The 24,498-nt window shown below is 57.0% G+C and overlaps 2 protein-coding genes, 1 long non-coding RNA gene, 1 other non-coding gene and 1 pseudogene across 6 annotated transcripts in view; 3 read left to right on the plus strand and 2 right to left on the minus strand.

Moving 5' to 3' along the window:
* LOC135976859 (uncharacterized) overlaps nt 1-21,707 on the minus strand; it is a 53,816-nt gene extending 32,109 nt beyond the window's left edge. The window contains exon 1 of the long non-coding RNA XR_010594149.1: nt 20,959-21,707. This is a non-coding gene — a long non-coding RNA (uncharacterized LOC135976859). The remainder of the gene's footprint in view (nt 1-20,958) is intronic.
* LOC103307386 (B-cell receptor CD22-like) overlaps nt 1-24,498 on the plus strand; it is an 88,766-nt gene that overhangs the window by 60,880 nt on the left and 3,388 nt on the right. The gene's annotated exons all lie outside the window — the stretch shown is intronic.
* On the plus strand, nt 1,476-14,463 carry LOC101954179 (B-cell receptor CD22-like). Of its 3 annotated transcripts, none has more exons than XM_065573721.1 (10): nt 1,476-1,838; nt 3,120-3,183; nt 7,979-8,047; nt 8,417-8,758; nt 9,250-9,522; nt 9,851-10,126; nt 10,511-10,771; nt 12,328-12,474; nt 12,805-12,854; nt 13,806-14,463. In XM_065573721.1, exons 3-10 carry the CDS (start codon nt 8,008-8,010, stop codon nt 13,887-13,889), a joined length of 1,473 nt encoding a protein of 490 aa, XP_065429793.1. In that variant the 5' UTR covers nt 1,476-1,838; nt 3,120-3,183; nt 7,979-8,007; the 3' UTR covers nt 13,890-14,463. The 3 variants fall into 3 exon arrangements, with proteins under 3 accessions (XP_065429793.1, XP_065429795.1, XP_065429794.1); XM_065573723.1 differs by having other exon boundaries at nt 1,476-1,816; XM_065573722.1 differs by lacking the exon at nt 1,476-1,838 and having other exon boundaries at nt 2,814-3,183.
* On the plus strand, nt 2,090-2,265 carry LOC112061445 (U2 spliceosomal RNA; annotated as a pseudogene).
* LOC112061444 (U2 spliceosomal RNA) lies at nt 2,230-2,423 on the minus strand. The gene has a single exon (XR_002890259.2). It is a non-coding gene; the product is annotated as a U2 spliceosomal RNA (small nuclear RNA).

Here is a 24,498-nt window from a genome sequence, read left to right on the forward strand (position 1 = left end):
ACTGTGTTCCTGTCCTTAAATAAACCTTCTGCTTTACTGGCTGGTTGAGAGTCGCAGTGAATCTCGGGAAGAGGGGTGCAGGGCCCTAACTCCCCCACACTCCGCAACACCCAGCAACACACTAACACTGATACAAACACAGTGTCTCTCTCTCTCACACACACACACAGAGCAGGGCTCAGCCCGTCCAGCAGGGGGCGACAGGGACACACACATCTCCCTAGGGCCAGCTTGGATGATGATGATGAGGGGAGTGGGATCTAGTGGTCAGAGTGGGGTGGGAGCTGGGCACTAGGACCGCTGGGTACTATCCCTGGCTCTGGGAGCAGAGGGGGGCTAGAGGTTAGAGCAGGGGGACTGGGAGCCAGGACTCCTGGGTTCCATAGTGGCAGGTGTTTTTTCTTGTGTCTCCCTCCTTAGAGATCCCAGCCCAGCCCCCTAGAGGAATCTGAGCAGGGTTGTGGGGTCGGGGGGAGGTTGCCCTGCCACTTCAGAGTCATGATTCGATCCCCCCCCGCCTTGCCCCGGGCTCTAACATCACAGAAACTCCCCCCCCGACACACACCCCCAAGTCAGAAAGTAGGAGCCCCTCCCCACATGACGAGGAAGCTAGTGGGTTTTGTGTGGGTCTCTGGCAGAGGTGACAGCACCCACCAGACACCCTCTCCTGGCTGCAAGGAGACCCCCCTGCACAGCCCCCTGCTACGAGGGGCCCATGGCCACCCAGCCAGGGCCAGGAGGTGAGATGGGGTCGCAGTAGGAGAAATGGGGAAGAACTGGGAGCTGGCGCTAGGTCGGGGGCTGGCTACACGGGAAAAAAAACACGCTGCTCTCTCTGTTCCAAGGTTATCGGGTTTTGGGAATGACTTGAGGGAAATATTTTGTTTCCAAACAGACTCCATATACCAAACGATGGTGCTAATACGCTCCCCCTGCGCCCCTCCCCCATCACCCCAGTATCTGAGCATCTTCGTAATCCGCAGGGTAGTTCCCCTCCCAGGCTCGGGCGAGAGTGGGAAGCGCCGCCAGCCCCATGTCCCGGCCGGGAGAACTGAGGCCCAGAGAGACTGAGTGATGTGCCCGAGGGCACCCGGGAACGGGAGGCTGGGCCCGGATTCTTTTTCTGCCCTCCCGCCTCCCCGGTCCTGCCTGCGCCTGGGTCGCTGGGCGGTGCAGGGGCGGGGCCTTGGATGAATGGGTGGGGCTTAGGGGGAGGGGCAACGTGGGAGCGGGGATTCGGGGAAGGCGTGAGGGCGGGGACGAGGAGGGAAGGGCAGTGTGAGGGCGGGGCATCGGGGAAGGGGCGACGCGGGGACAGGGATTAGGGGGAATGGGCGGAGCGGGGGCGGGGCCTGCAGGTGAAGGCGAAGCGTGAGGGAGGGGGCTCGGAGGAAGGGGGGCGGCCACGTTCCGGTGCTGGTGCCCCCCCCCACTTTTAAGGACCAGAAATTCCCTCGCCCCTGCACACCCCCGCCCCCAGAAAACTCCCCTTGATCCACAGCCCGGCTCTCGCTGCCCGGCTCCCTGCGCTGAGCGCAGCAGCTGGGGGGAGCGCAGGGCAGGGACGGGGCGGGCCCGGGGGCTGGAGCAGTGGCGGAGGGACGCGCCCCGACGGGCTGGTTCCGAGAGCGGGGCTCCGGCAGCACGTGGCACACAGCGTCTGTTGCAGGCAGGGAGAGTAGCAGACACCGAGGGGAGGCGTCACACGTCAGTGGGCGGGGTTATGCAGATCAGCAGTGTCTGGCGGCAACACAGAGCAGCCGGATGAGCCCAAGGAAGCGGGCGGAGAGAATTCTCTGTGTGGGAGCAGAATTCGGTGTGGAGAGTTGGTGCTTTGAGTGAGTGTATCGGAGTCACTTCGGGGCAGCGATTGCCACTTAGCTAGGAAGGTATGAAAGCAGGTCCTGGTGACATAGAAAGCACTGGGAGCGCGAGGGGAACGCGCTGTTCCAAAGCAAGGCTGTTTGGGTTTCTGAGCTAAGATCAAGTGTAGGTAGTTTCTTGCTGTATCCAAGACTGATTAAGGGCTTTGATGTTTTTGGTCTTGAAATATAAACCTTGTGCTTGTTTCTGGGATCTTGAAGTGAAAATATTCTTTAAGTTATATCTGTTCTTATCAGTTTAATATCTTATATGTTCTTGATGTGAGAGCTTTATATTAAGTGGATTTTTAGAACAGGGAGATGGAATAGGAGCTTGCAATATATATACACAAAGCAATAGAAAACAGGGAGGCGCACCACACCTGGAAGTACTGCAATACCAGGCTGATACATGGAGTGGAAGGAGCAAGCTCTTATTCCATCTCCCTGTTCCAAAAATCCATTTAATATGAAGTTCTCACAGCAAGAATATATCAGATATTAAACTGATCAGAACAGATATAACTTAGAGATTCTTTTCACCAGAGCTCAGAGAGCTAGGAAATGATACTTTGCTTTTGAACAGCGTGCTCCCCTCACGCTCCCAATGCTTTCTATGTCACCAGGACCTGCTTTCATACCTTCCTAGCTAAATGGCAATCGCTGCCCCTCCCCCTAAACCATGCCCATTCCTCCAAGGCCCCGCCCTCACACTGCCCCTTCTCCTGAGTTCCCCCCTTGTGCTTCACTTTCTCCCCGAATCCCCGCCCCCGCACCACCTCTTCCCCTGAGTTCCCGCCCTTGTGCTTCCCCTTCTCCCTGAAACCCTGGCCCTGCCCCGCCAGTAGACCCCACTCCCCTCCCAGAACAAGGGATAGAAACCAGAAGTCCAGACCCTGCCCTCCCCCCCACCTGCACACACACACTAACCACTAGACCCCACTCCCCCTCCTAGAGCTGGGATAGAATCCAGGAATCCTGGATCCTAGCCCATCGCTGTAACCACTAGACCCCATTCTGCTCTGAGAGCTGAAAATGGAACCCAGGAGTCCTGGTTCCCAGTCTGCCCATCCCCTACCCCCCACCTCTCATCACTGGCTTTTCTTGACATGTGAAGATCAAACCTGGTGCCATTAAGAGCCAGGAAGTCTTTATCACAGTTCCTTTTCCTCCTGTGAGCCCCAGCCCCTGCCAGCCCAGCACACGGGCTAGTGGGTTACAAATCCATGAGCAGGGATGTTTGTCTATCTGCCGTAGCCCACTGCCTCCCTGGTTACTGTCGGACGGGGCTCCCAGAGGCTAACGCAGCCCCAGGGCCAGGGTAAGTGCTGTGCTCCTGAAATCTCACACTCCCGGGAACTTGTGTTTGGAGTGTGGTTGTGTGTGTGTGTGTGTGTGCGGGGGGTGGTGGGGAGAGACAGAGGCTGTGTTTAGAGTCTCAAAGCATCTTAAACTGAAACGGAAAGTGTTTCTCTTAGTTTAGAGAGCCCTGAACCCACCAAACCTAACTGAATCCCACCACGTGAGGGTCACCCCATCCCCATTACCCAGCCCACTTACTTATACCCATGACTGTCTCTACTTCCTGTATGGGTGATAGACCCTCACCGCTTGTCGGCTGTTTCCTGATCCCGCCCACCGGTTACCCACCTCTAATTGGGGACATTGCAGTCTGTATATACAACGTGTGCTGCCCAGCCCCAAAACACCAACATACCCCTATACTCTGTATGCTACCCCCAATGACCAATAACTGACGCTTCAAATTTTATGACAGGTTTCAGAGTAGCAACCGTGTTAGTCTGTATCCGCAAAAAGAACAGGAGTACTTGTGGCACCTTAGAGACTAACAAACTTATTAGAGCATAAGCTTTCGTGGAAGAGACTAACAAACTTATTAGAGCATAAGCTTTCGTGGAAGAGACTAACAAATTTATTAGAGCATAAGCTTTCCACGAAAGCTTATGCTCTAATAAATTTGTTAGTCTCTAAGGTGCCACAAGTACTCCTGTTCTTTTTTCAAATTTTATGTATCGTTTATTTTTTAAATATTCTCTAATAAAATTTAAATCAGTTGCCCCACCCCAGAGGTGGCTGCATCTTAGCGCTGGGCGAGCCATGCCCCTGGGGCATTATGTGTGACTGTTCCCCGGCTGCCCTGTGCCAGAGGTGGCTGCAGCTCAGCACCCGGTGAATCATCCCTGTGTGGTATTATGTGTGGCTCTTACCCAGCTGCTCCACCCCAGAGATGGCTGAATCTTAGCACCGGGTGAGCCGTCCCTGCCTGGTGTTATGTGTGGTGTTTCCTGGCTGCTCCACCCCAGAGGAGGCTGCATCTCAGTGCCAGGGGAGCTGTCCCCGCACAGCATCTGTGTGCAGCTGGTAACTGGGTTATATGGTGTTTGGACGAAGGAGTAATTGAATTTTTAAATATAAGATCTTGTAGGTTTATTATTAGTTATTATTTGCACTGTAGTAGTGCTGAGCCCCAAGCCTGGGTAAACACTCCAGTGTGCTAGGAGCTGCACAAACACAGGAATACCGCTGTCCCTCTGGGAAGTGGGAGCAGAATCCAGGGCTTTGTATGTCAGTTACCCGAAGGAGGAGAAATTAGCACCGTGGCCGCTGGGTATATTCTCAGTGCAACTTGTTTCTTTGCTGTATGTGCACCAGTCCTGGACACAGGGCCAGTGCAAGGAAGTTTCGCGCCCTAGGCGAAACTTCCACCTTGCGCCCCGCCCCCAGTCCTGCGGCAGCTCCTCCCCCTTGAGGCGCCCCCCCCGGAAGCTCCTCCCCCTACCCTGAGGTACCCCCACCCGCGGCAGCTCCCACCCCCAGGAAGCCATGCGGCAGCTCCCCACCCCAGCTCCCCTCTGCTCCGCCTCCTCCCCGATCATGCTGCCCCCGCTCTAATTCTCCTCCCAGGCTTGCGGCGCCAAACAGCTGATTGGCCCTGCAAGCCTGGGAGGTGGGACAAGTGGAGCGGCGACCGCGCGCTCGGGGAGGGGGCGTAGGAACGATGTAAAAAAAAATTGGGGGCACCGCTTTTTGGCGCCGCCAAATCTTGGCGCCCTAGACAACCGCTTACTTTGCCTAAATGGTAGCACCGGCCCTGCCTGGACAGACGTGGTTGTAAACAGCATCCAGGGAACTCCTTCTGTGGGGACTCTCAGCAGAAACCACCCAGGCCAGGTTCCCAGGGAGCAAATAACTCTCCATAGACTGAGGGGCTGAGGCCGCGAGCACCCCAGAGAGAACTAAAGTGCAAAAGCCAATGAAAAACAAATTTCTTCCAAAGCCTGAACAGTTGCTTGCATACTAAGGACAAATTGTAATAGCGCCACCTGGAGGCTTCTGGCAGAACAAAGATAAGGAGCGCCTCATGTGCCATGGAGACTGAATTCCCCCTGGGGTCTTTGCTGAGCCATTCTGTACTCCATACTCCGCCCCCCCTCCCCCCGCTAATGCTCACCTCCCCTCTAGGGGGCAGAGGAGAGCTCAGTCCCTATGGCCCGTTCAGCGAGTGAGGGGCAGGTTAACGCCATCTGGGGTGTGGATTTTGTACTTCATACATGTTTGTTAGGAACAGGGTCTGAGATGCTCACAGCTCACTCTACCCAGCCGCCTACAAGGGAAAAGCCCCTCCCTCCTCCCCAGATCTAACCATTAGATCCCACAATTCTCTCCAAGCCAAGAATAGAACCCAGGAGTCCTGACTTCCAGTCCCCCCTGCTCTAACCCATTGGACCCCCACTCTCATCCCAAAGCCAGAGATAGAACCCAAAGTCCTGACTACCCGTCCCCCTGCTCTAACCATGAGACCCCACTCCCCTCCCAGAGCCAGGGAGAGAACCCAGGAGTCCTGGCTCCCAGCCCCTGCCCTAACCTGTAGACTCCGCTCCCCTCCCAAAGCTGGATAAAGAACCCAGGAGGCCTGCTTTCACCACTAGCAAGATCCAGACAGCAGATAATCGCTGGCCCCTTCCGCCTTCTCTATAGATCCTGTTCTTAGAATTGTTGTGTCACATCAGATCTTCCGAGACATCTCTGGCCCCAGCAGGGGAGAGAAAGAAGGCCCCAGCTAGAGGAACTGTGTATCGCAGCGGGGGAGCCAGCCCCCTGGGACGCTGGGTGAGCCCATCATGTCCAGGCTGGGGGGCTGTACCCTGCTCAGCAGCGACTCTGGGAAGGACCCAGGTGTACTGGTGGAGCCAGATAGCCCATGAGCTCCGTGGGCGATGCTCTGGCTAAGAGGGTGAGCGTGACCCTGGGCTGAAGACGTAGGGGAATAGCGAGTAGGAGCTGGGATCCCAGCTCGACGTGACATTGGGGAGACTGCGCCCAGCTCTGGGGGGCCGCACGTCAAACAGGTTGTCCGGAAATGAGGGAGGTGTCAAAAAAGAGCAACGGGGACAATCCGAGGGCTGGAAAACCTGCCCGAGAGCCAAGCACTGAAGGAGCTCAATCTAGCGAGTTTAACCCAGAGAAGGCTCAGAGGGGACAAGATCCTGGTCTGTCAGCACCTCCCTGCTGGTGAGGGGAAGGTTTCGGGGAGCAGAGGGCTCGTTAACCCAGCAGACAGGGGCAGAGTGAGAGCTGACGGTTGGGGGATGGAGCCAGAGAAATCGAGACTGGGAAGAAGGGGCAGATTTTCCCCAGGGAGGGGAACTGACCCTGGGAATCACTGCCCCAGGGACAGGGCAGAGTCTCCAGCCCTTGGAGTCTTTCTATGGAGATCGGACGTCCCTAAAAGCACTGCTCTAGCTCGACCATCAGCTCTGGGCTGGAGGCCGGGATCCCTGAGGGGAGGTCTCCAGGCTGGGCAGACTGCCTGGGCACCACGGTCCCTTCTGGCGTTAAGATGCGCAGAGCAATGAACGCAGCAGTAAGCAGCTGGGCTGGGAGCGTCTCAGTTCTCCTCGGCGAGGCAGGAAGCTGCGATGCTGAATAAAGCTAAACACTGCGCGGTCGTTCTTACAATTTACCACACGTGTTACGGTCACGTCTAATGGCCCAGCTGAGATCAGGGCCCCTTCGTGCCAGGCACTGCCCAGACACACAGCAAGAGACAGGCGCTGCCCCAGCTGAGATCAGGGCCCCTTCATGCCAAGCGCTGCCCAGACACACAGCAAGAGACAGGCCCTGCCCCAGCTGAGATCAGGGCCCCTTCGTGCCAGGCACTGCCCAGACACACAGCAAGAGACAGTCCTTGCCACAAAAACGTTTGAAGGCTAAAGGAACAAAAGTAAGATTTGTATCCACCTTGTACAGGTGGGGAAACTGAGGCATGGAGAGGAGTGGCTTGCTCGTGATCACATGGGGCCCTGTGGCAGTGTTGTGTAGCCCATAGAACTAGCTTTAGCATTTATTTGATGGGGCAGTAATGCAAGCAACCCACAGGCCTGTCTCCTGTGAGATGCTGGCGTCAGCAGTTAGCATAAGGCTTGGGGCCTATGAACTTTGGCACAGATAAATGGCCCAACCGTAACCCCTAAGTTTTGGGGATGTGGGAACAGGGCATTTAAGGGGGAGCTTTGTCCACAACGACACCAGGAACATGAGCTAACACCATCTTGCTGATAGTTTAGCATGGGACCATCGGCTGCTGTCTGACCACCAGAGAGCCATGGCCTATGGGAGAAGGACCCCCAGCACTGGTAGTGGGAGGAGATACACATAAGGAAGAGAGGAGACACGCCTACAGAACAGGCATTAGGCAGGGTGATGTCAGCGTAACATCATGTACAAGTCGCATCCTAGCCTGCGGGCAGGAGGAGAGCGCAATGTAGCCCTTGGAAGATGCCGGTGTGATGACTGGGTTGACAACGACGAAGGTGATGGTGAGGAGCTCCCAGCTGAACCCCAGTTTCCGTAATCCTGAGCCTGACCTGGGGACACAAACCTGTCAAACCTCACCGGGAATTCTGAAGTAATCAATAGAATGAATATGCGACTCCTACATCGGACTCCAGCTGTGACTAGATCCAAGATCTCCTGCCTTAGCCCCCAGCCCAGCCTCGCTATGGAACTCGTAGCCTTTCTGGGACACCCTTTGTGCTGAAAACGTTTTCATAGGAACCTTTCCCGGGCCCAAATCCGGTTCCCTTTTCTTGTAGGCCCCACGTCAACGTTCACCCTGGAGGAGATGGAGGCCCTGTTGCTGCTGGCCCTCTCCATCCTGACCGGTGAGTGGTTCTGGTTGCGCTGGGGCTGGGGCTGGGATGCAGTAACGGGGATGAACAGGGAGCCAGGATTTGGGAGACTCTGCCATGGCGATGGCTCCACCTGCCAATGCTTGGAATCCAGCAGGGGGCATCTGGAACGACTGGGGTTCAGTTCCAACCTCTAGGGGGCGCTGTGCTGCAGACAGCGAGGTGGGGGCTCTCCTCTGGCAGTCAGGGCTGGCCTCGATACCCCAGGGCAGTACTAGGGGGCGTTGTGCTGCAGCGAGTGGGGCGGGGGCTCTCCTCTGGCAGTCAGGGCTGGCCTCGATGCCCCAGGGCAGGACTAGGGGGTAAGGTGCTGTAGATAGCAGGGTGCTGCTTCCCCTCCAGGTGCCGGCTGCCAGGACTGGGGGGTGACCCTGCCCGCGGACCCTCTAGCCGGATGGAGCGGCTCATGCGTGACGATCCCTTGCTCTTACACCTACCCCGAGGGGCAGCTCGTCAAAGCCGTGACCTGGAGCCGGGACAACGAGAGAATTGTGCAGCTCACGACAGCAGCGGGGCAGGGCTATGACAAGGTCGAGCGCGCCCAGTTCCTGGGTGACCTGCACCACGACTGCACCCTGCGCCTCAACCCGCTGGCGCTCGGCGATGGGGGCACCTACTCCTTTGAGTTCCAGACCGAGAGCCAAAGCTGGAGAAGCCCCCGAGCCGTGTGCCTCACGGTGTCAGGTAATCCCCGGCTCCTCTTGCAGAAACGTTTGACCAACAACCCAGCCTGGCCCCGCGCGGCGTTATGTATGGCTGCTCCCCAGATGCCCTGCCCCAGAGGTGGCTGCACCTCAGCGCCCATCGAGCCATCCCCAAGGATGGTTGCTGTAAACCTCTCATAACATTTCACTCAAATCAAATGACCACTCTGCAAAGCTGTGAAGAAACAGCGGAGTCTGATGGTTAGAGGAAACCTAAACTGGAGCCAGGACTCCTGGGTTCTCTCCCAGCTCTGAGAGGGGAGTGGGATCTAGTGGTCACAGCAGGGGGGGCTGGGAGCCAGGACTCCTGGGTTCTCTCCCACCTCTGGGAGGGGAGCCTGGTACAGGTCACACCCCCACCTGGTCTTGAGGCCGCTCTCAAAGAAGGAGCAGTGGCTGGTGACTGGAGGTGCCTGTGCCCATGGCCGTGCCCCCAGCAGTGACTGACTCCCCCTCACACACCCTGCACAGAACATCCCTGCAGGGTCAAACATAGCATTGATATGATCCCCGGACCCCTGAACCTCAACTTGATCTGCTCCATCTCCGAGCGCTGCGCCTCCTCCGGCCTGCATTGGTACGACGGAGCCGGCGCGCGGATCCTGGAGGAAACTGAAGCTGGCAAAAGCAATAGCGAGCTGAGCATGCACATCATCTGGCAGCACCGAGGGGCGGCGCTGGAGTGCCGGGTGCAGGGCTACCAGAATAGGTGCCTCCCCAAAAGGTCCCAGCCTCCAGCCACAGGTGAGTTGCATTATGTATGGGGCCTTCCCTTTCTAGGGGGTGCCAGCTCCCATCAGGCCCCAAGGCAGGGGCTGGCTGGGGGGCAGGGAATGGGGCACGGGGCCTTTCCCCTCTAGCAGGCACTGACTCTAATCTGGTCTGAGGGCAGGGGTCTGGCTGGTGCTGGGGGTGGGGAATGTGATACAGGACCTTTCCCCTCCAGGGGGCGCCAGCTCCCATCCGGCCCCAGGGTGCGGGACTGGCTGGCTCAGAGGGGCAGGGAATGGGGCACGGGGCCTTTCCCCTCTAGGAGGTGCTGGTTCTGACCCATCTCCAATGGCCTTTTCAGGCCGACCCCCCCGCCTGAAGGTCCTGGTGGACATGGACGGCCCAGGCCCGATCAGGGAGGGCGACTCGTTCACGCTGAGATGTGTGGGGGACAGCGGGTCGCTGGACCAGGTCTACTTCTGGATTCACAACTACGGGGACCTGCACGGGGGCCCCTCTCAGCAGATTGAAGGGGCAACCTTGTCTGACGGGGGCAATTACACCTGCATGAAGTGGGTCTCCGACATAGGGCGTGCCTACCTGGCCATATCCCCCACCACCTATGTGGCCATCCTTGGTGAGTAGCCAGTGCCAGGGCGGGGCCACAGCCCTGGGGGTGGAGCCAAGGAGCACAGATGGGAGGGGTCCTTGTCTCACCTACATTCCAAATGGGGGCGGGACCACAGCCATGGGGGCGGAGCAGGAGAGCACAGATTGGGGGTCTTTCTGTCACTGACATTCCAGTTGGGGGCAGGGCCACAGCCATGGGGGTGGAACCAGGTTCACAAATGGGAGGGGGCAGGGGCCCTCCTTTCGCCACCACTTGGATATGGGAGTGGGGCTAGAGCACTGGGGGTGGAGCCATGGAGCCCCTCCGCCCCATGCCATGCTACGCCTAAGCCCCCAGCTGACGTCCCATGGGAGCGTCATTAGCTCATATCTCATTCCGCTTCCTCTGCAGCCCCCCCTGTGGTGCATGTGGTGGCCACCCCAGGCCCTCATCGCAGCACGGGGGAACCCCTGTCCCTGACGTGCCGGCTGGACACCAGCGCTTTTGGCGGATTGGGCTTCTCCTGGTACAAGAATGGCGAGCGGCTGGGGTGGACACAGGCAGAACTGGCTTTCCCGAGCGTCCAGGTGGCTGATGGGGGAAAGTATGAGTGTGAGGTGCACAACACCCTAGGGAAATCCACCTCCCTGCCACTCTCCATCACTGTTGTGTGTAAGTACTGGGTGCATTTGACTCCACATTACACATTACATAGCCAGGGAATGGCTTAGAGTCCCCCATGCACCATGTCTGAACCCCGCACAGTCCTTCTGCAAGGCCAACCAAAATAAACGAGCTCCCAGCTCGTGCTCCAGCTGGGTCCGCTTTGTTGACCAGGCTCCAGTATCTCTGTTCACAGAGGCATCTAGCAGCCGAATGACATTGCAAATCAACCTGTCACAGGCCGAGAAACACCCGTTCAAATAACGTACACTTAGTTGACATTTAATATTTTTTAATCATCAGGAAAAATATCTGGTTTGCCCCCCTCAAAATTAGCTCTTTGCCGGACTTTTCATTACATTTTTCACCTCCATTTTTACCTACAGTGTTTTCAAAGAGCAATTCAGGGGCGGTGGGTGAATGAGCTGTTGGGGGAGCCTAGCCCCCGGCCCCTCCCTCGCTGCCCGAGAACACCCCCTCCCCTTCTGCCTCCCCTTCCCTGCTGGAGCCTGGAGCCCGGAGCCCGGAGCCCAGAGCCCAGGTGGGTGTGTTCCTGCTGCCCCCTGCTGGAGGAGCTGAGCCCTGCTCTGTTTCTGTGTGTGTCCCTGCCCGCCACCTGTGGCCGCCAGCTCCCCCCATACACCTCCAGTCCCAGAGTGCCCCCAAGTCCGGCACCGGGCAGCATTGCATAGCCCCACCCCCAGCGGCCCCAGCCCCAGGCCTCACGAGCACAGGCCCCCAGCCTGCCTGCCCCAGCCTCTCAGCCACGTCCTATGATACCCGCCACCCATGGGGCAATTGTTGAAAATTATAATCAATTAAAGTTAAATAAACTTTTAAACAGAAAATAGTGTGTGTGTGTGTGGGGGGGGGGGGGGGCGGAGATTGGCAAACAAAATTGTTTAGGTTTTTGGGAAACAGACAATTATGATGGCTGAACAGAACCATCTTTGATCAAAATACAGATAAAACAATGGATGAAAATTTGGAGGGAATGTTTGATTCACAGTTTAGCAAAAGTTTCAAATACCAAATTCCCAAAACTTTTTGGGGCAAAAGTGGGGGAAACGGCTCCATTTTGTATCCAGCAAAACAGAAAGACACATTTTTGTGATCATTCACATTTTTTCTTCCATTGGCCTGTGCAGCTGCCCACACAAGGGGGCTCTGGTCTCACTTGGGGCAGGGTCTGTGTCTCGCTCTGAGTCTGTGATCTCAGCAGGGACAGGGACTGTCTCTGGTTGTGTGTCTGGGCAGCGCCCGGCACAATGGGGCCCTGATCTCAGCGGAGGCTTCTAGGTGCTATTGTAATAAGAGGAGATTGGAGGTTTTATGAACCTGGAAGAAACTCCAATGTCCAATAAACACTTGGGAGGGAAATTCTCCTGGTTAAAAACCCAGCTTCCTTCCTGCTCCCTCCACTGAGACTGGCCTTCATTGTCCCCCCTAGGACTATGCTGCTCCCTCAACCAGCTCCCACCTCCCCATCTCCCCTGTGCCCGCCCCACTGCACCCTGCATGACACTGGAGCTAATGACCCTGTTCTCCATCCCTGCCCCCCACAGACGGCAGTGACTGGTACCAGCTGAGCCCTGGCCCCATGGCAGGCTTCGGAGCAGGGGTCCTGCTGCTCTTCCTCCTGAGCAACCTCGGGGTTTATTGTCTGGCCAGGAGACTCCGCCAACGGAAAGAACTGGGGGGGAGTCAGCAGGGTAAGGGACCCCCCGGGGTGGGAATTGGGGGAGGGGCAGGAAAAGGGGCTGCTCTGGCTGCATTGTGGAAAACTGGAGTGTGGGAGTGTGAAGGAAATCAACCCACTGCTCTGTGTGTGTGTGTGTGTGTGTGTGTGTGTGTGTGTCTCTGCCGCCCCCTGCTGGAGGGGCTGAGCCCTGCACTGTGTGTGGGAGGGTTAGAGGAAGCGGCCTGCTTTGTGGGGGGGGGGCGGAGGGCGTTGCCAGAGGGGGGAAACGATCGATTTTGGGGGAAATGTTTAAAGAAGGAAAATAAAGAGTGAAAGGGGATAATTGTGTCTCCTTCCCCAGGGGGCAGCAAAGAGGACCCCAGCGCCCCACAGAGAGACTCGCTCTATGAGGTCAGTGGGGGGGTCTGTTAACCCCTGGGTCCCCACTGCCCCCACATACTGGCTGGAGTTGAGTAGGCAGCTGCAGCCTTTGCCCCGCCCCCCCCCCCCCAGTGAACCCCTGACCCCAGCTGGACGGAATCAGCACAGCCTGAGCATGTGTCATAGACCCCATCCCGATAATGGCTATGGGGAGATTTTCCTTCACATCCAATAGCCAGATCCTGCCCTGGCACGGGAGGCTGGGAGATCTCTCCCCAAATACAGTCGGGGATGCTCGTTGTTAGTGCACCAGGTAACTGCAGTTCACAGCTCTGCAGGGCGGTAAAGGTGGGCTTGGAACACAGGAGTCCGGGCTCCCAGACCCACCCCGTGCTCTAACCACTAGACCCCACTGTCCTCCCAGAGCTGGGGATAGAATCCAAGAGTCCTTGATCCCACTCCTCTGCCCTGCCCCCATTACTGCAGGTACAGGCAGACATCACACACAGGTCTCCTGCTGGGGGAGTGTCCCCTCTTTCCAGGGCCGGTGCAAGGAAGTTTTGCGCCCTAGACGAAACTTCCACCTTGCACACCCCCACTCCAGCTCTGCAGCAGCTCCCCCGCCCTGAGGCGCCCCCCCCCGACGGCAGCTCCCCCCACCGGGAAGCCATGCGGCAGCTCCCCACCCCAGCTCACCTCTGCTCCGCCTCCTCCCCGAGCATGCCACCCCCGCTCTAATTCTCCTCCCTCCCAGGCTTGCAGTGCCAAACAGCTGATTGGCGCAGCAAGCCTGGGAGGCGGGAGAAGTGGAGCGGCGACCGCGCGCTCGGGGAGGGGGCGTAGGAACAATGTAAAAAAAAAATTGGGGGCACCGCTTTTTGGCGCTCCCAAATCTTGGTGCCCTAGGCAACCGCCTACTTTGCCTAAATGGTAGCACTGCCTCTTTCACACAATCTGTTTCTCTTTCTGTGTCCCCGGCAGGAAATCCCATGTGCCAAGGAGATTCCCTGCCCCTCGGACGATGCCGGCGACTATTATAACAGCTCCAAGGACTATTGTAACTGAGCACGGCCGAGATCCCTGCTGTCCGCACTCCCCTCCACGCCGCCGCAACTTGGATCTCGATAAGAGTCCACCGCTCACGCCCCAGGCAGCGTTCACCCACCTCCATTAGCTGGAGAAACCCAGGAGAACCCAGGCATCCTGACTCCTACCCCTCCTCCCACCCCGCAGCAGAGCCCCAGGGCAGGCCCCACTTGGGCCACTGGATCTGGGCATTTCTGGGGCAGTTTAATTGTAGCTTTGATTTTCCAGGCTGTGTTGGCTTTCAGGAAGCAGGTCGGCCTAGCAGATAGAGAACAGAATTGGGAGGGAGGCGATCTGGGGTCTGCCTGCCCATGGGCAACTCACAGCCTCAGTTTCCCCATCTGTGCAAGAGGGGTAATGATCCTGCCCTCCTGTGTGTAGCACTTGGCGATCTCTGGCCGGAAAGCGCTAGACACGGGCAGGGTGTCGTTACCGACCCCACTGCTGTTTTCTTTCAGTTCCAGCCCCTTTCTCAGCTTTAACACAGTTTCCTCAGGGAATTGCCTCTGTTTTGTTTCTTGTTATTGGATAATAAAGCGGTTTTACAAACCCATCAGCTTGGGTGACTGCTGCTGGACAGGGAGGGTTTGCCGAGGGCAGGGGGCTCCGAGGCTCGAAAGCTAAAGGAAAAAATGACGAAGCAAGCAGCCTTCCAAAGCTTTTTTTTAGCAGATTGCGCAAGCGGGAGCCAATCACGCTCTCTGGTGGGGAATTAAAAAAAAAAAAAAAAGCAGAAGCCCCTCCCCCCAATGCCCCAAAAGAAGCAAGGCGTTACTTAAAGAAATGGATCCCAAATAAATTTGTTTTACTCTGTATAAAACTTATACAGAGTAAACTCATAAATTGTTCGCCCTCTATAACACTGACAGAGATATGCACAGCTGTTTGCTCCCCCAGGTATTAATCACTGACTTTGGGTTTACTAATAAATGAAAGTGATTTTATTAAGTATAAAAAGTAGGATTTAAGTGGTTTCAAGTAATAACAGACAGAACAAAGTAAGTCACCAAGTAAAATAAAACAAAACACACAAGTCTCAGACTAATACATTAAGAAACAGATACAGGTAATATCTCACCCTCAGAGATGTTCCAATAAGCTTCTTTCACAGATTAGACTGCTTCCTAGTCTGGGCCCATCCTTTCCCCTAGTACAGACCTTGTTAGTTCCAGCAGGCATCGTAGGTGAAAAGCAGGGGATTTCACATGACTGGGACCCCCCTTGTCCTGCTCCACCCAGGACCGTCTACAGGCACCAGCTTGTCAAGCAGGTGCTTGGGGCGGCCACTCTGGTGAGAGGTGGCAAGTCCAGCTATTCGGTGGCTGTGACGAACTGGGACTGTTCTTGCTGGGGTGTGTGAATGCTGACAGGGGAGTGTGACTAGGATGGTCTGCATCGGGGGATGGGAGCCGGCCCAAGGGAACATACCTGAGCTTGTAACATGAGAACCCAGGAGGGGGTTGGAGGTCAGATGACTCCGGGGCCCGGGAAACTGAACAAAGGCTGTGGGAGGGGTCGCTGAAGGCAGAGTGCTGGAAGCAGGCTGGAAGGAGGCTGGAGAGATGGCTGGGAGGCAGAGATGGCTCTGACCCCCCAAAGGGGGGGGCTGGGATGCCCTGGGACCCCAAGCTGGACCTAACTGAGGGGGGCCCTGTTGTCTGTGCCTGCAAGACCTGTCTTGGACTGTGTTCCTGTCATCCAAATAAACCTTCTGCTTTACTGGCTGGCTGAGAGTCATGGTGAATCGCAGGAAGCCGGGGGTGCAGGGCCCTGAGTTCCCCAATACTCCGTGACAACTGGTGGCAGCGGTGGGATGTACTGCACCCCGTGGACGGCGCTTCCTGCAGTAAGTGACTGGGGAGCAGTAAAACGAAGGGGGATTGACGGGGACCAGGCCTGCTGAAGAGTGGGAGAGAGACGGTTATTACCCCTGGGAGTGTGTGACCAGCGAGAAGGACTTTTGCAGTAACAGGGTCCCCCGTGGGATCACAGCGAGTGGTCCCAGGGGCGGAGGAGTCTGCAGCTCGACCCTGGCAGAGAGGTGGTGACCTCGAGAAGGGCTGGCACACTAGGGGGCCCCCTGCAAACTGTGGGGAGCTGTGAGCACACAGGCCGGTGAGTGGCCAGCAGGAAGATGTATGCCAAGCGGCTTAAGAGCGACCTGGTGGAGCTGTGCAAGCAGAGGCGGCTGCGCATTGGGAGGCTCACCAAAGAACAGCTCATCGCCCAGCTGGAGGCGGAAGATCGCGCGAATGAACTGATCCCTGTGTCTCAGGGAAGCAGCCTGGCAAATGCAGCGCAGGCACCAGTGTCTGTCCCAGCTGGGAGTGGTCAGCCGGCTGCTGAGGGCTTCCCGAGACCCCTCCTTCCTATGCCTAGGGGAAGGGTGGGGAGGAGCCCAGCAAATACCGAAGGCGCCGTGATCCCCCCGGCCAGCAGGGGGTCCCCCCGGCGAAGCCCGCCGGCCAGCAGAGGATCCTCCCGGCAACGTTCGGCATCCGGGGAGCGGAATTGGCTGGAATGGGAGAAAGAGCTAAAACTGAGGGAGCTGGAGGATCGTGAACAACAGAGACAGCATGAAGAGAGACAGCGTCAGCATGAACGGGAGGAGAAAGAGAGACAAAGACAGCATGAAGAGAGACAGAGACAGGAGAATGAGAGACAGCGTCAGCATGAACTGGAACTGGCGAGACTGAGGGGCAGCGAACCCCCGGCTGCGGTGAGTGAGGGGGGACCCAGGACTGCACGGAGCTTTGATAAGTGCATCATGGCCCCATACAAGGAGGGGGAGGACATGGATGACTTCCTGGAGGCCTTTGAGACGGCCTGCGAGCTGCACCGGGTTGATCCCGCGGACAGACTCCGGGTCCTTACCCCCTTACTGGACCCCAAATCCGTGGCATTGTACCGCCAACTGGGAGAGGCAGAGAAAGGGGACTACGAACTATTCAAAAAGGCCCTGCTACGTGAGTTTGGGCTGACTCCTGAGATGTACCGGGGAAGGTTCCGGAGTCAAGATAAAACCCCTGAGATCTCATATCTGCAACTAGCCGTCCGCATGGAAAGATACGCCAGCAAGTGGGCTGGTGGGGCCCAGACGAAGGAGGACCTGATTAAACTGCTGGTACTGGAGCAACTGTATGAGCGGTGCCCATCCGACCTGAGGCTGTGGTTGGTGGACAGAAAGCCAGGGAACCCGCGACACGCCGGGCAGCTGGCTGATGAGTTTGTAAAGAGCCGGTCAGGGGGTGGCAGGGAGGAGCCCCAAAGGAACAGGCCCGCCGTGATGCAGAGAGAGAGTCACCCTGGGACCTCCCAAAGAGGGAATATGGGGAATCCCCTCCCACGGGGAATGCCCAGCGTCAGGGACAACCGACCGGCTCGAGGGGACCCACAGGACATGAGCTGCTATTACTGCGGCCGAAGAGGCCACGTTCGGGCCCAGTGCCCCAAGCTCAAGGACAGACTGAGCAGACCGAACCCGCATAGGGTTAACTTGGTAGAGGCCCAGACGGACGAGGGGCAGGCTTCTCACGCAAGAGGGGCTGGCAGCTTATCAACTGCTCAAGAGAGAGAAGGGCCCCAGGCCAGCTCCTCTAGGGGGCTGGATGCCCCAGACTCAGGGTTTTTGGTTTATACGGTGGGCGCGGGGCTGTCCCTCCGGAGAGAGTACCTTGTTCCCCTGGAGGTGGATGGGAGGAAGGTCAATGGATACTGGGATACGGGCGCAGAGGTGACGCTGGCCCGGCCCGAGGTGGTGGCCCCAGATCAGGTGGTGCCCAACTCCTACCTGACCCTGACGGGGGTGGGCGGAACACCAGTCAAAGTGCCCGTGGCAAGGGTACACCTGAAGTGGGGGGCCAAGGAGGGCCCCAAGGATGTGGGGGTACACCCGTATCTGCCCACTGAGGTATTGATGGGGGGGGACCTGGAGAACTGGCCAAGCAACCCCCAAAAGGCACTGGTTGTGACCCGCAGTCAGAGCCGGCGAGGGGCCCTGCGCCCTGGCCTTGGGGGGGGTGCCTTGCCTGAGGCGCAGGACCCTAACCTGGTGGGGAGGGAACGCCCAGGGACGCGGCTCAGGGAGGCTGCAGCTTCGGACCCAGCGGGCGAGAAAGAGCAGGTGGCCATCCCTGTCCCAGCTGCTGAGTTCCAGGCCGAGTTACAGAGAGACCCCTCCTTGCGGAAGATAAGGGACCTGGCCGACCTCAATGCGGTACAGACCATGGAACGAGGTGGCCGGAAAAGGTTCCTGTGGGAGAAGGGGTTCCTGTACCGAGAATGGGCTCCCCCAGGGAAAATGGAGTCAGGGGGGATCAGGAGGCAGCTGGTGGTACCCCAGAAGTATCGCCGCCAGCTACTGTGCCGGGCCCATGACATTCCCCTCTCAGGGCACCAGGGAACCTGGCGTACCCAGCAGAGGCTGCTACGGAGCTTTTACTGGCCTGGGGTCTTTGTTACTGTCCGACAGTACTGCGGATCCTGTGACCCCTGTCAGAGGGGGAGGAAGGCCTGGGACAAGGGGAAAAGAGCTTTAGGACCCTTGCCCAGCATAAAGGATCCTTTCCAGAGGGTGGCCAAGGTTAAAAGGGCGGCTCTAAACCAAGAGAGCCCAAAGCACAGACCTCCAGACTGGAGCGCTGGGAGAAGACCACAGCCCAGTTGGAACCCCAGAGGTATGGGGGTGGGAAAAGGGCACAGGCCGCATAAACCTTCCCACATGCGAACTGCGAGTGCCATCAAGCACCCCCGACCTAAGGGGGGGCGTGGAACGGAAGGGGCCTGGTGTAATTCTCACCAAGGAACTGGAGGGATGCGGGGGCATCCATGGGAACGGGGGTAGGTTCGAACTTCCCCGGGTCACTGGCTAAAGTGACCCTGCTCAGTTCGGTCTCGAAGGGGGGAGAGATGTGACGAACTGGGACTGTTCTTGCTGGGGTGTGTGAATGCTGACAGGGGAGTGTGACTAGGATGGTCTGCATCGGGGGATGGGAGCCGGCCCAAGGGAACATACCTGAGCTTGTAACATGAGAACCCAGGAGGGGGTTGGAGGTCAGATGACTCCGGGGCCCGGGAAACTGAACAAAGGCTGTGGGAGGGGTCGCTGAAGGCAGAGTGCTGGAAGCAGGCTGGAAGGAGGCTGGAGAGATGGCTGGGAGGCAGAGATGGCTCTGACCCCCCAAAGGGGGGGGCTGGGATGCCCTGGGACCCCAAGCTGGACCTAACTGAGGGGGGCCCTGTTGTCTGTGCCTGCAAGACCTGTCTTGGACTGTGTTCCTGTCATCCAAATAAACCTTCTGCTTTACTGGCTGGCTGAGAGTCATGGTGAATCGCAGGAAGCCGGGGGTGCAGGGCCCTGAGTTCCCCAATACTCCGTGACAGTGGCAATTCGGCGGACGGTCCTTCACTCCGTCTCGGAGCGAAGGACCTCCCGCCGAATTGCCGCCGCAGATCACGATTGCGATCACGGCTTTTTTTTTTTTTTTTTTTGGCTGCTTCGGGCGGCCAAAACCCTGGAGCGGCCCTGGCTCCACCTCCTTTTATAGCTTTGGCACAAGGTGGGAATCCTTTGTCTCTCTCTGGGTCCCCACCTCTCCTTCTAAATGGAAAAGCACCAGGTTTAAGATGGATTCCAGTATCAGGTGACATGGTCACATGTCCTGTGAGCCCCCAAGCCTCCATTCTTCCCAACCTGACTCACAGGAACACAGGAAGCTTGCAAGTAAACAGAGCCATTTACAACCAATTGCCCTAGTCAATGGGAGCCATCAAGATTCCAAGCCACCATTAATGGCCCACACTTTGCATAATTACAATAGGACTTTAGAGTAATACTTCATATTTCTAGCTTCAGATACAAGAATGATACATACATACAAGTAGGATGAGCACACTCAGTAGATTATAAGCTTTGTAATGATACCGTACAAGAGCCCTTTTGCATAAAGCATATTCCAGTTACATCATTTTCACACTCATAAACATACACCTCCACGCCGATATAACGTGACCCGATATAACCTGAATTCTGATATAACGTGGTAAAGCAGTGCTGGGGGGAGGGGGGCTGCGCACTCCAGGGGATCAAAGCAAGTTCGATATAACGCGGTTTCACCTATAACGCGGTAAGATTTTTTGGCAGCGATAGGACAGCGTTATATTGGGGTAGAGCTGTATTTTTATAGCATAGGTAATGTCAGAGGGGCGGTGCGTGTGTGTGTGGCTGTGCAGATGTGTGTGTTCATGTGGCTGGATTTCTGCATGTGTTTGCATCTGTTAGCAGTTGTGTTGGTGTGTGGCTGGATTTGTGCGGGTGTTTGTGTATGTTAGTAATAATGTGTGTGTGTGGCTGGATTCATGCATGTGTTTGTGTATGTTTGCAATTGTGTGTGTGTGTGTGTGTGTGTGTGCATGCTCTGCTGCCCTCTGTCGGCTACAGTGACAACCGCTTCTCCATGTGTCACAACCCAAATACTGTCGACCCCGGTGACAATTCCCCCATCCTACATGGGCTGGCTGGCCTGACCCTTCACCCGTCTGTGGAGTGTGGTGGGGGCTGCAGCTCGCCCCCTGTGGCACAGGAGGGTGCAGGTGCAGGGCACTGGGCTCTGATGCACATGGAGGGCAGCTCGGGTGGGGCAGGGCACGGCCTGTGGTTTCCGTTCTGCGTTGCCTGGTGCTGGGCCATTGCACAATCCCCAGCCACGCCGCACACCCCGAGAGGGCGTGGGAAGCCGGGCAGATGATCCAGCACCAGGGTGGAGAGGATATGTGGTTGGGAGGATGGAAGGCCTTGGGCTGCACTGGGGGAGTGCAGAGCAGGGGTGACACCCCAAAAACCTGCAGCAAAGGGATGGACAGGCGGGGTGGGTGGATAGAAGAGGCAGCTGTTGTACTTAAAGTACTGCACAGGATCTTTTCAGGGGGAATAAGGCAAAACGCCACATTTATTAGTAATACATGTATTTATTAACACTGTATTATATGCATATAATATATTACACTTACACTTAAACACACACACAAACACACTCCGTCTTGTTGTTACCAATTAGTTGCTCCCCTTAACTTCACTGGCCAGGTGAGTTAGATGGGGGAGGGGGTGGAGCCGGGCTTCTGCCGATCCGGATCGATGCTCCCATGTTGACAAGACGAGACCCGGGGTCCTCTGCAAGACACCTCACTTTTATAGCAGCTTTCCTCTTATGCAAATCTGTACCAGATTCAAACTCTGTGTCTGTGTCCATTGGTCCTTTGTGCTGCTTTCTTTTGAGTGTTGTCCCAATGCTGCAAAGAGGGTGTTTCCAAAAGAAGTTGCTTGCTTCTAACCCCCGAGGCCCTCGGTATGTCTGCTTGTTTTTAATGAGCCCACTTGACACGTTTTATTGTCCTTGGGTCTGGCTCCCAGCCCCTCTCCAACAGTTGAGGCTGTCTGGAGGTGCTGCCTTCCATGCCTTGCTCATCCACACCTCATTCATTCAACAGGGCAATTGATTAAGAGTGTGGGGGGTGGGGGGAGAGCTCTTGTTCTACTGCTAGCAAAAAGAAATTTTTCTTCTATCTTATTCTATCCTTAGGGGCTATAATATTATACCAAGGGCAATGCAAAGTTTCTAAATGAGGCTTTGATACAAAGTCCCATGAAAACAGAGGTCACACGTGGGTAGACCCACCACAAGGTTATATGAAGAGGCACAATGTAAAGTCATGTGAAAATTATCAGAGATTGATCTACACAGCGAGCCTAAAATCTAAAACAGGAGTGGGGTCTGGTGATTACAGTGGGTGGGGAGGGGGGGAGAGCCAGGACTCCTGGGTTCTCTCCCTGGCTCTGACTCTCTCTTGTGCAATCCCTCCGCAGTTACCAGCCAGGCAGCATTTGGGAGCGAGGGTCCTTTTAAAGTCCCGGATAGCACCAGAAGGGAACGTCACAGCGGGGTCTACAGGTTAGAGCAGGGAATGGGAAACCAGGACTTCTGGGTTCTCTCCCTCGCTCTGGGAGGGCAGTGGGATCTCGTGGTTAGAGCAGGGGGACTGGCAGTGAGGACTTTTGGATTCTATCTCTGGCTTTGGGATGAGATTGGGGGTCCAATGGGTTAGAGCAGGGGGACTGGGAGTCAGGACTCCTGGGTTTCTATGCTTGGCTTGGAGAGGGGTGTGGGATCTAATGGTTAGATGGGGAGAGGGGGCAGGAGCTTTTCCCTGGTAGGCAGCTGGGTGGAGTGAGCTGTGAGCATCTCAGCTCTGTTCCTAGCAAACATGTGTCTGAAGCACAAAATCAACACCCGGAGGTATTAACCAGGGCTGGCTGAACATAGGGTTACCATACGTCCGGAATTCCCCGGACATGTCCGGCTTTTTGGTCCTCAAATCCCCGTCCGGGGCAATTGCCAAAAAGCCGAACATGTCCGGGAAAATACTAGTCCCCTGCTTACCTTAGAGCGGCTCCGGCAGGCTGCGAGCTGCAGGCGAATTCCCCCGCGGCGGCGGCTGGTGCTGCTCCCCCCAGACACCTCAGCTTTGTGTAGCGGAAGAGCGGAGCTGCCCGAGCGCTACTGGCTTCATGGTTTGCTGGGCAGCCCCCAGACCTCCAGACCCTGCGCCCCCGGCCGGGCGGTTCCCCAGCGCAGCCGGAGCCAGGGAGGAGAAGTGCACGGCCGGGGGTGCAGGGTCTGGAGGTCTGGGGGCTGCCCGTGAAGCCGGTAGTGCTCGGGCAGCTGTTTCGCGTGGCTGGGGGGGAGGAGGGGGAATGCGGGGCGCTCAGGGGAGGGGGCGGAGTTGGGGCGGGGACTTTGGGGAAGGGGCGGGGTCAGGGTCCCGTGGAGTGTCCTCTTTTTAATTTTTAAATATGGTAACCCTAGCTGAACAGGCCATGAGGACAGAACTCATGAGGCCAGAGCTCTCCTCTGCCCCCTAGAGGGCAAGTGGGAATTAGCAGGGAAGCCAGGGCAGTGGTTCTCAAACTTTTGTGTTGGTGACTCCTTTTACACATTACAGAAGCAGTTTTTCCTCTCCTGGAATTGACACCTCCTCATCTATTATTGGGAGTGGACTACATCCACCCTGATTGAATTGGTCCTGTCAACACTGGTTCTCCACTTGCGAAGTAACTCCCTGCTCTCCATGTGTCAGTATATAATGCCTGCATCTGTAACTTTCACTCTATGCACCCGAAGAAGTGAGGTTTTTACTCACGAAAGCTTATGCCCAAATAAATCTGTTAGTCTTTAAGGTGCCACAAGACTCCTTGTTGTCCTTTTACACAGCAAGCCTTTGAGTGCAATCCCCCTTAGAAATTAAAATCACCTTTTTTATATTGAATACTATCAGGGTCGGCTCCAGCATTTCTGCCGCCCCAAGCAAAAAAAAAAAAAGCCGCGATCGTAATCGTGACCAGCGGCGGCAATTGGGAAAACAAAAAAAAGCCGCGATCGGCGGCGGCAGTTCGGCGCCAGGTCCTTCGCTCCTAGAGGGAGTGAGGGACCTGCCGCCCCCGAATTGCCGCATGTGCCGCCCCTCTCCCTCCGCCGACCCAAGCACCTCCTTGTTAAGCTGGTGCCTGGAGCTGGAGGTGACAGCTTGCGACACCCCCTCCCCCATGTAATCACCTCACGACCCCAGTTTGGGAACCCCTGGGGTACAGAATGGCTCAGCAAAGACCCCAGAGGGAATTCAGTCTCCAGGGCACGTGAGCTGCGCCTTATCTTTGTTCTGCCAGAAGCCTCCAGGTGGCGCTGTTACAAATGGCGTAGGGGCCACCTTGGGGCCTATGGTGCGACCCACGGGAATGGGGGACAATGCAAATTGCAGCTCCCAGCAGGTCCCGCCCCCCCGAACTACAGCTCCCGGAGACCCGGCCCCGTGAACTACAGCTCCCAGCAGGCCCCGCCCCCTGAAATAAGGGCCCCGCCCCCACAGAAGTATAGCTCCCAGCGGGCCCCGCCCCCACAGAACTACGGGTCAAGCTCCCCCGAACTACAGCTCCCGGCAGGCCCCGCGGCTCCCATCGGGCTTTGTGGCAGCGGCTGGCGCGCCCGGCTGTTCGGGTCCCGGCATGGAGCGGGGCGGACCCGCGCTGGAGCTGAAGCTCTGGGCGGCCCAGGAGATGGGGCTGCCCCGCGCGAAGGTGCCCCCCGACGGGGCCTTCCGCCGGTGAGAGCCCCCCGGCTCCACCCCCCGCTCCCTGGGACTTCCCCCGGCTCCTGTTCCCCGGGTTCCCGTTTCCCTCCTTGTCCGCCCCGGGCTCCTGCGGCTCCCTCGCCCGGCCCCCTTCCCCTGCTCCCTCAGGGTCCCGCACTTAGGGGGGTGGCCTCGCCCCTTCCTCCTTGGACCCCCCTTGTCCCCTCTCCTTGGTACCTCCCTCCCTCCCTGCCCCAGCCCCTGTAGATCAATCTCTGATAATTTTCATATGACTTTACATTGTGCCTCTTCATATAACCTTGTGGTGGGTCTACCCACGTGTGACCTCTGTTTGCATGGGACTTTGTATCAAAGCTTCATTTAGAAACTTTGCATTGCCCTTGGTATAATATTATAGCCCCTAAGGATAGAATAAGATAGAAGAAAAATTTCTGTTTGCTAGCAGTAG

Source organism: Chrysemys picta, chromosome 20, assembly GCF_011386835.1.
Source record: "Chrysemys picta bellii isolate R12L10 chromosome 20, ASM1138683v2, whole genome shotgun sequence".
Classification (NCBI taxonomy): Eukaryota; Metazoa; Chordata; order Testudines; family Emydidae; genus Chrysemys; species Chrysemys picta.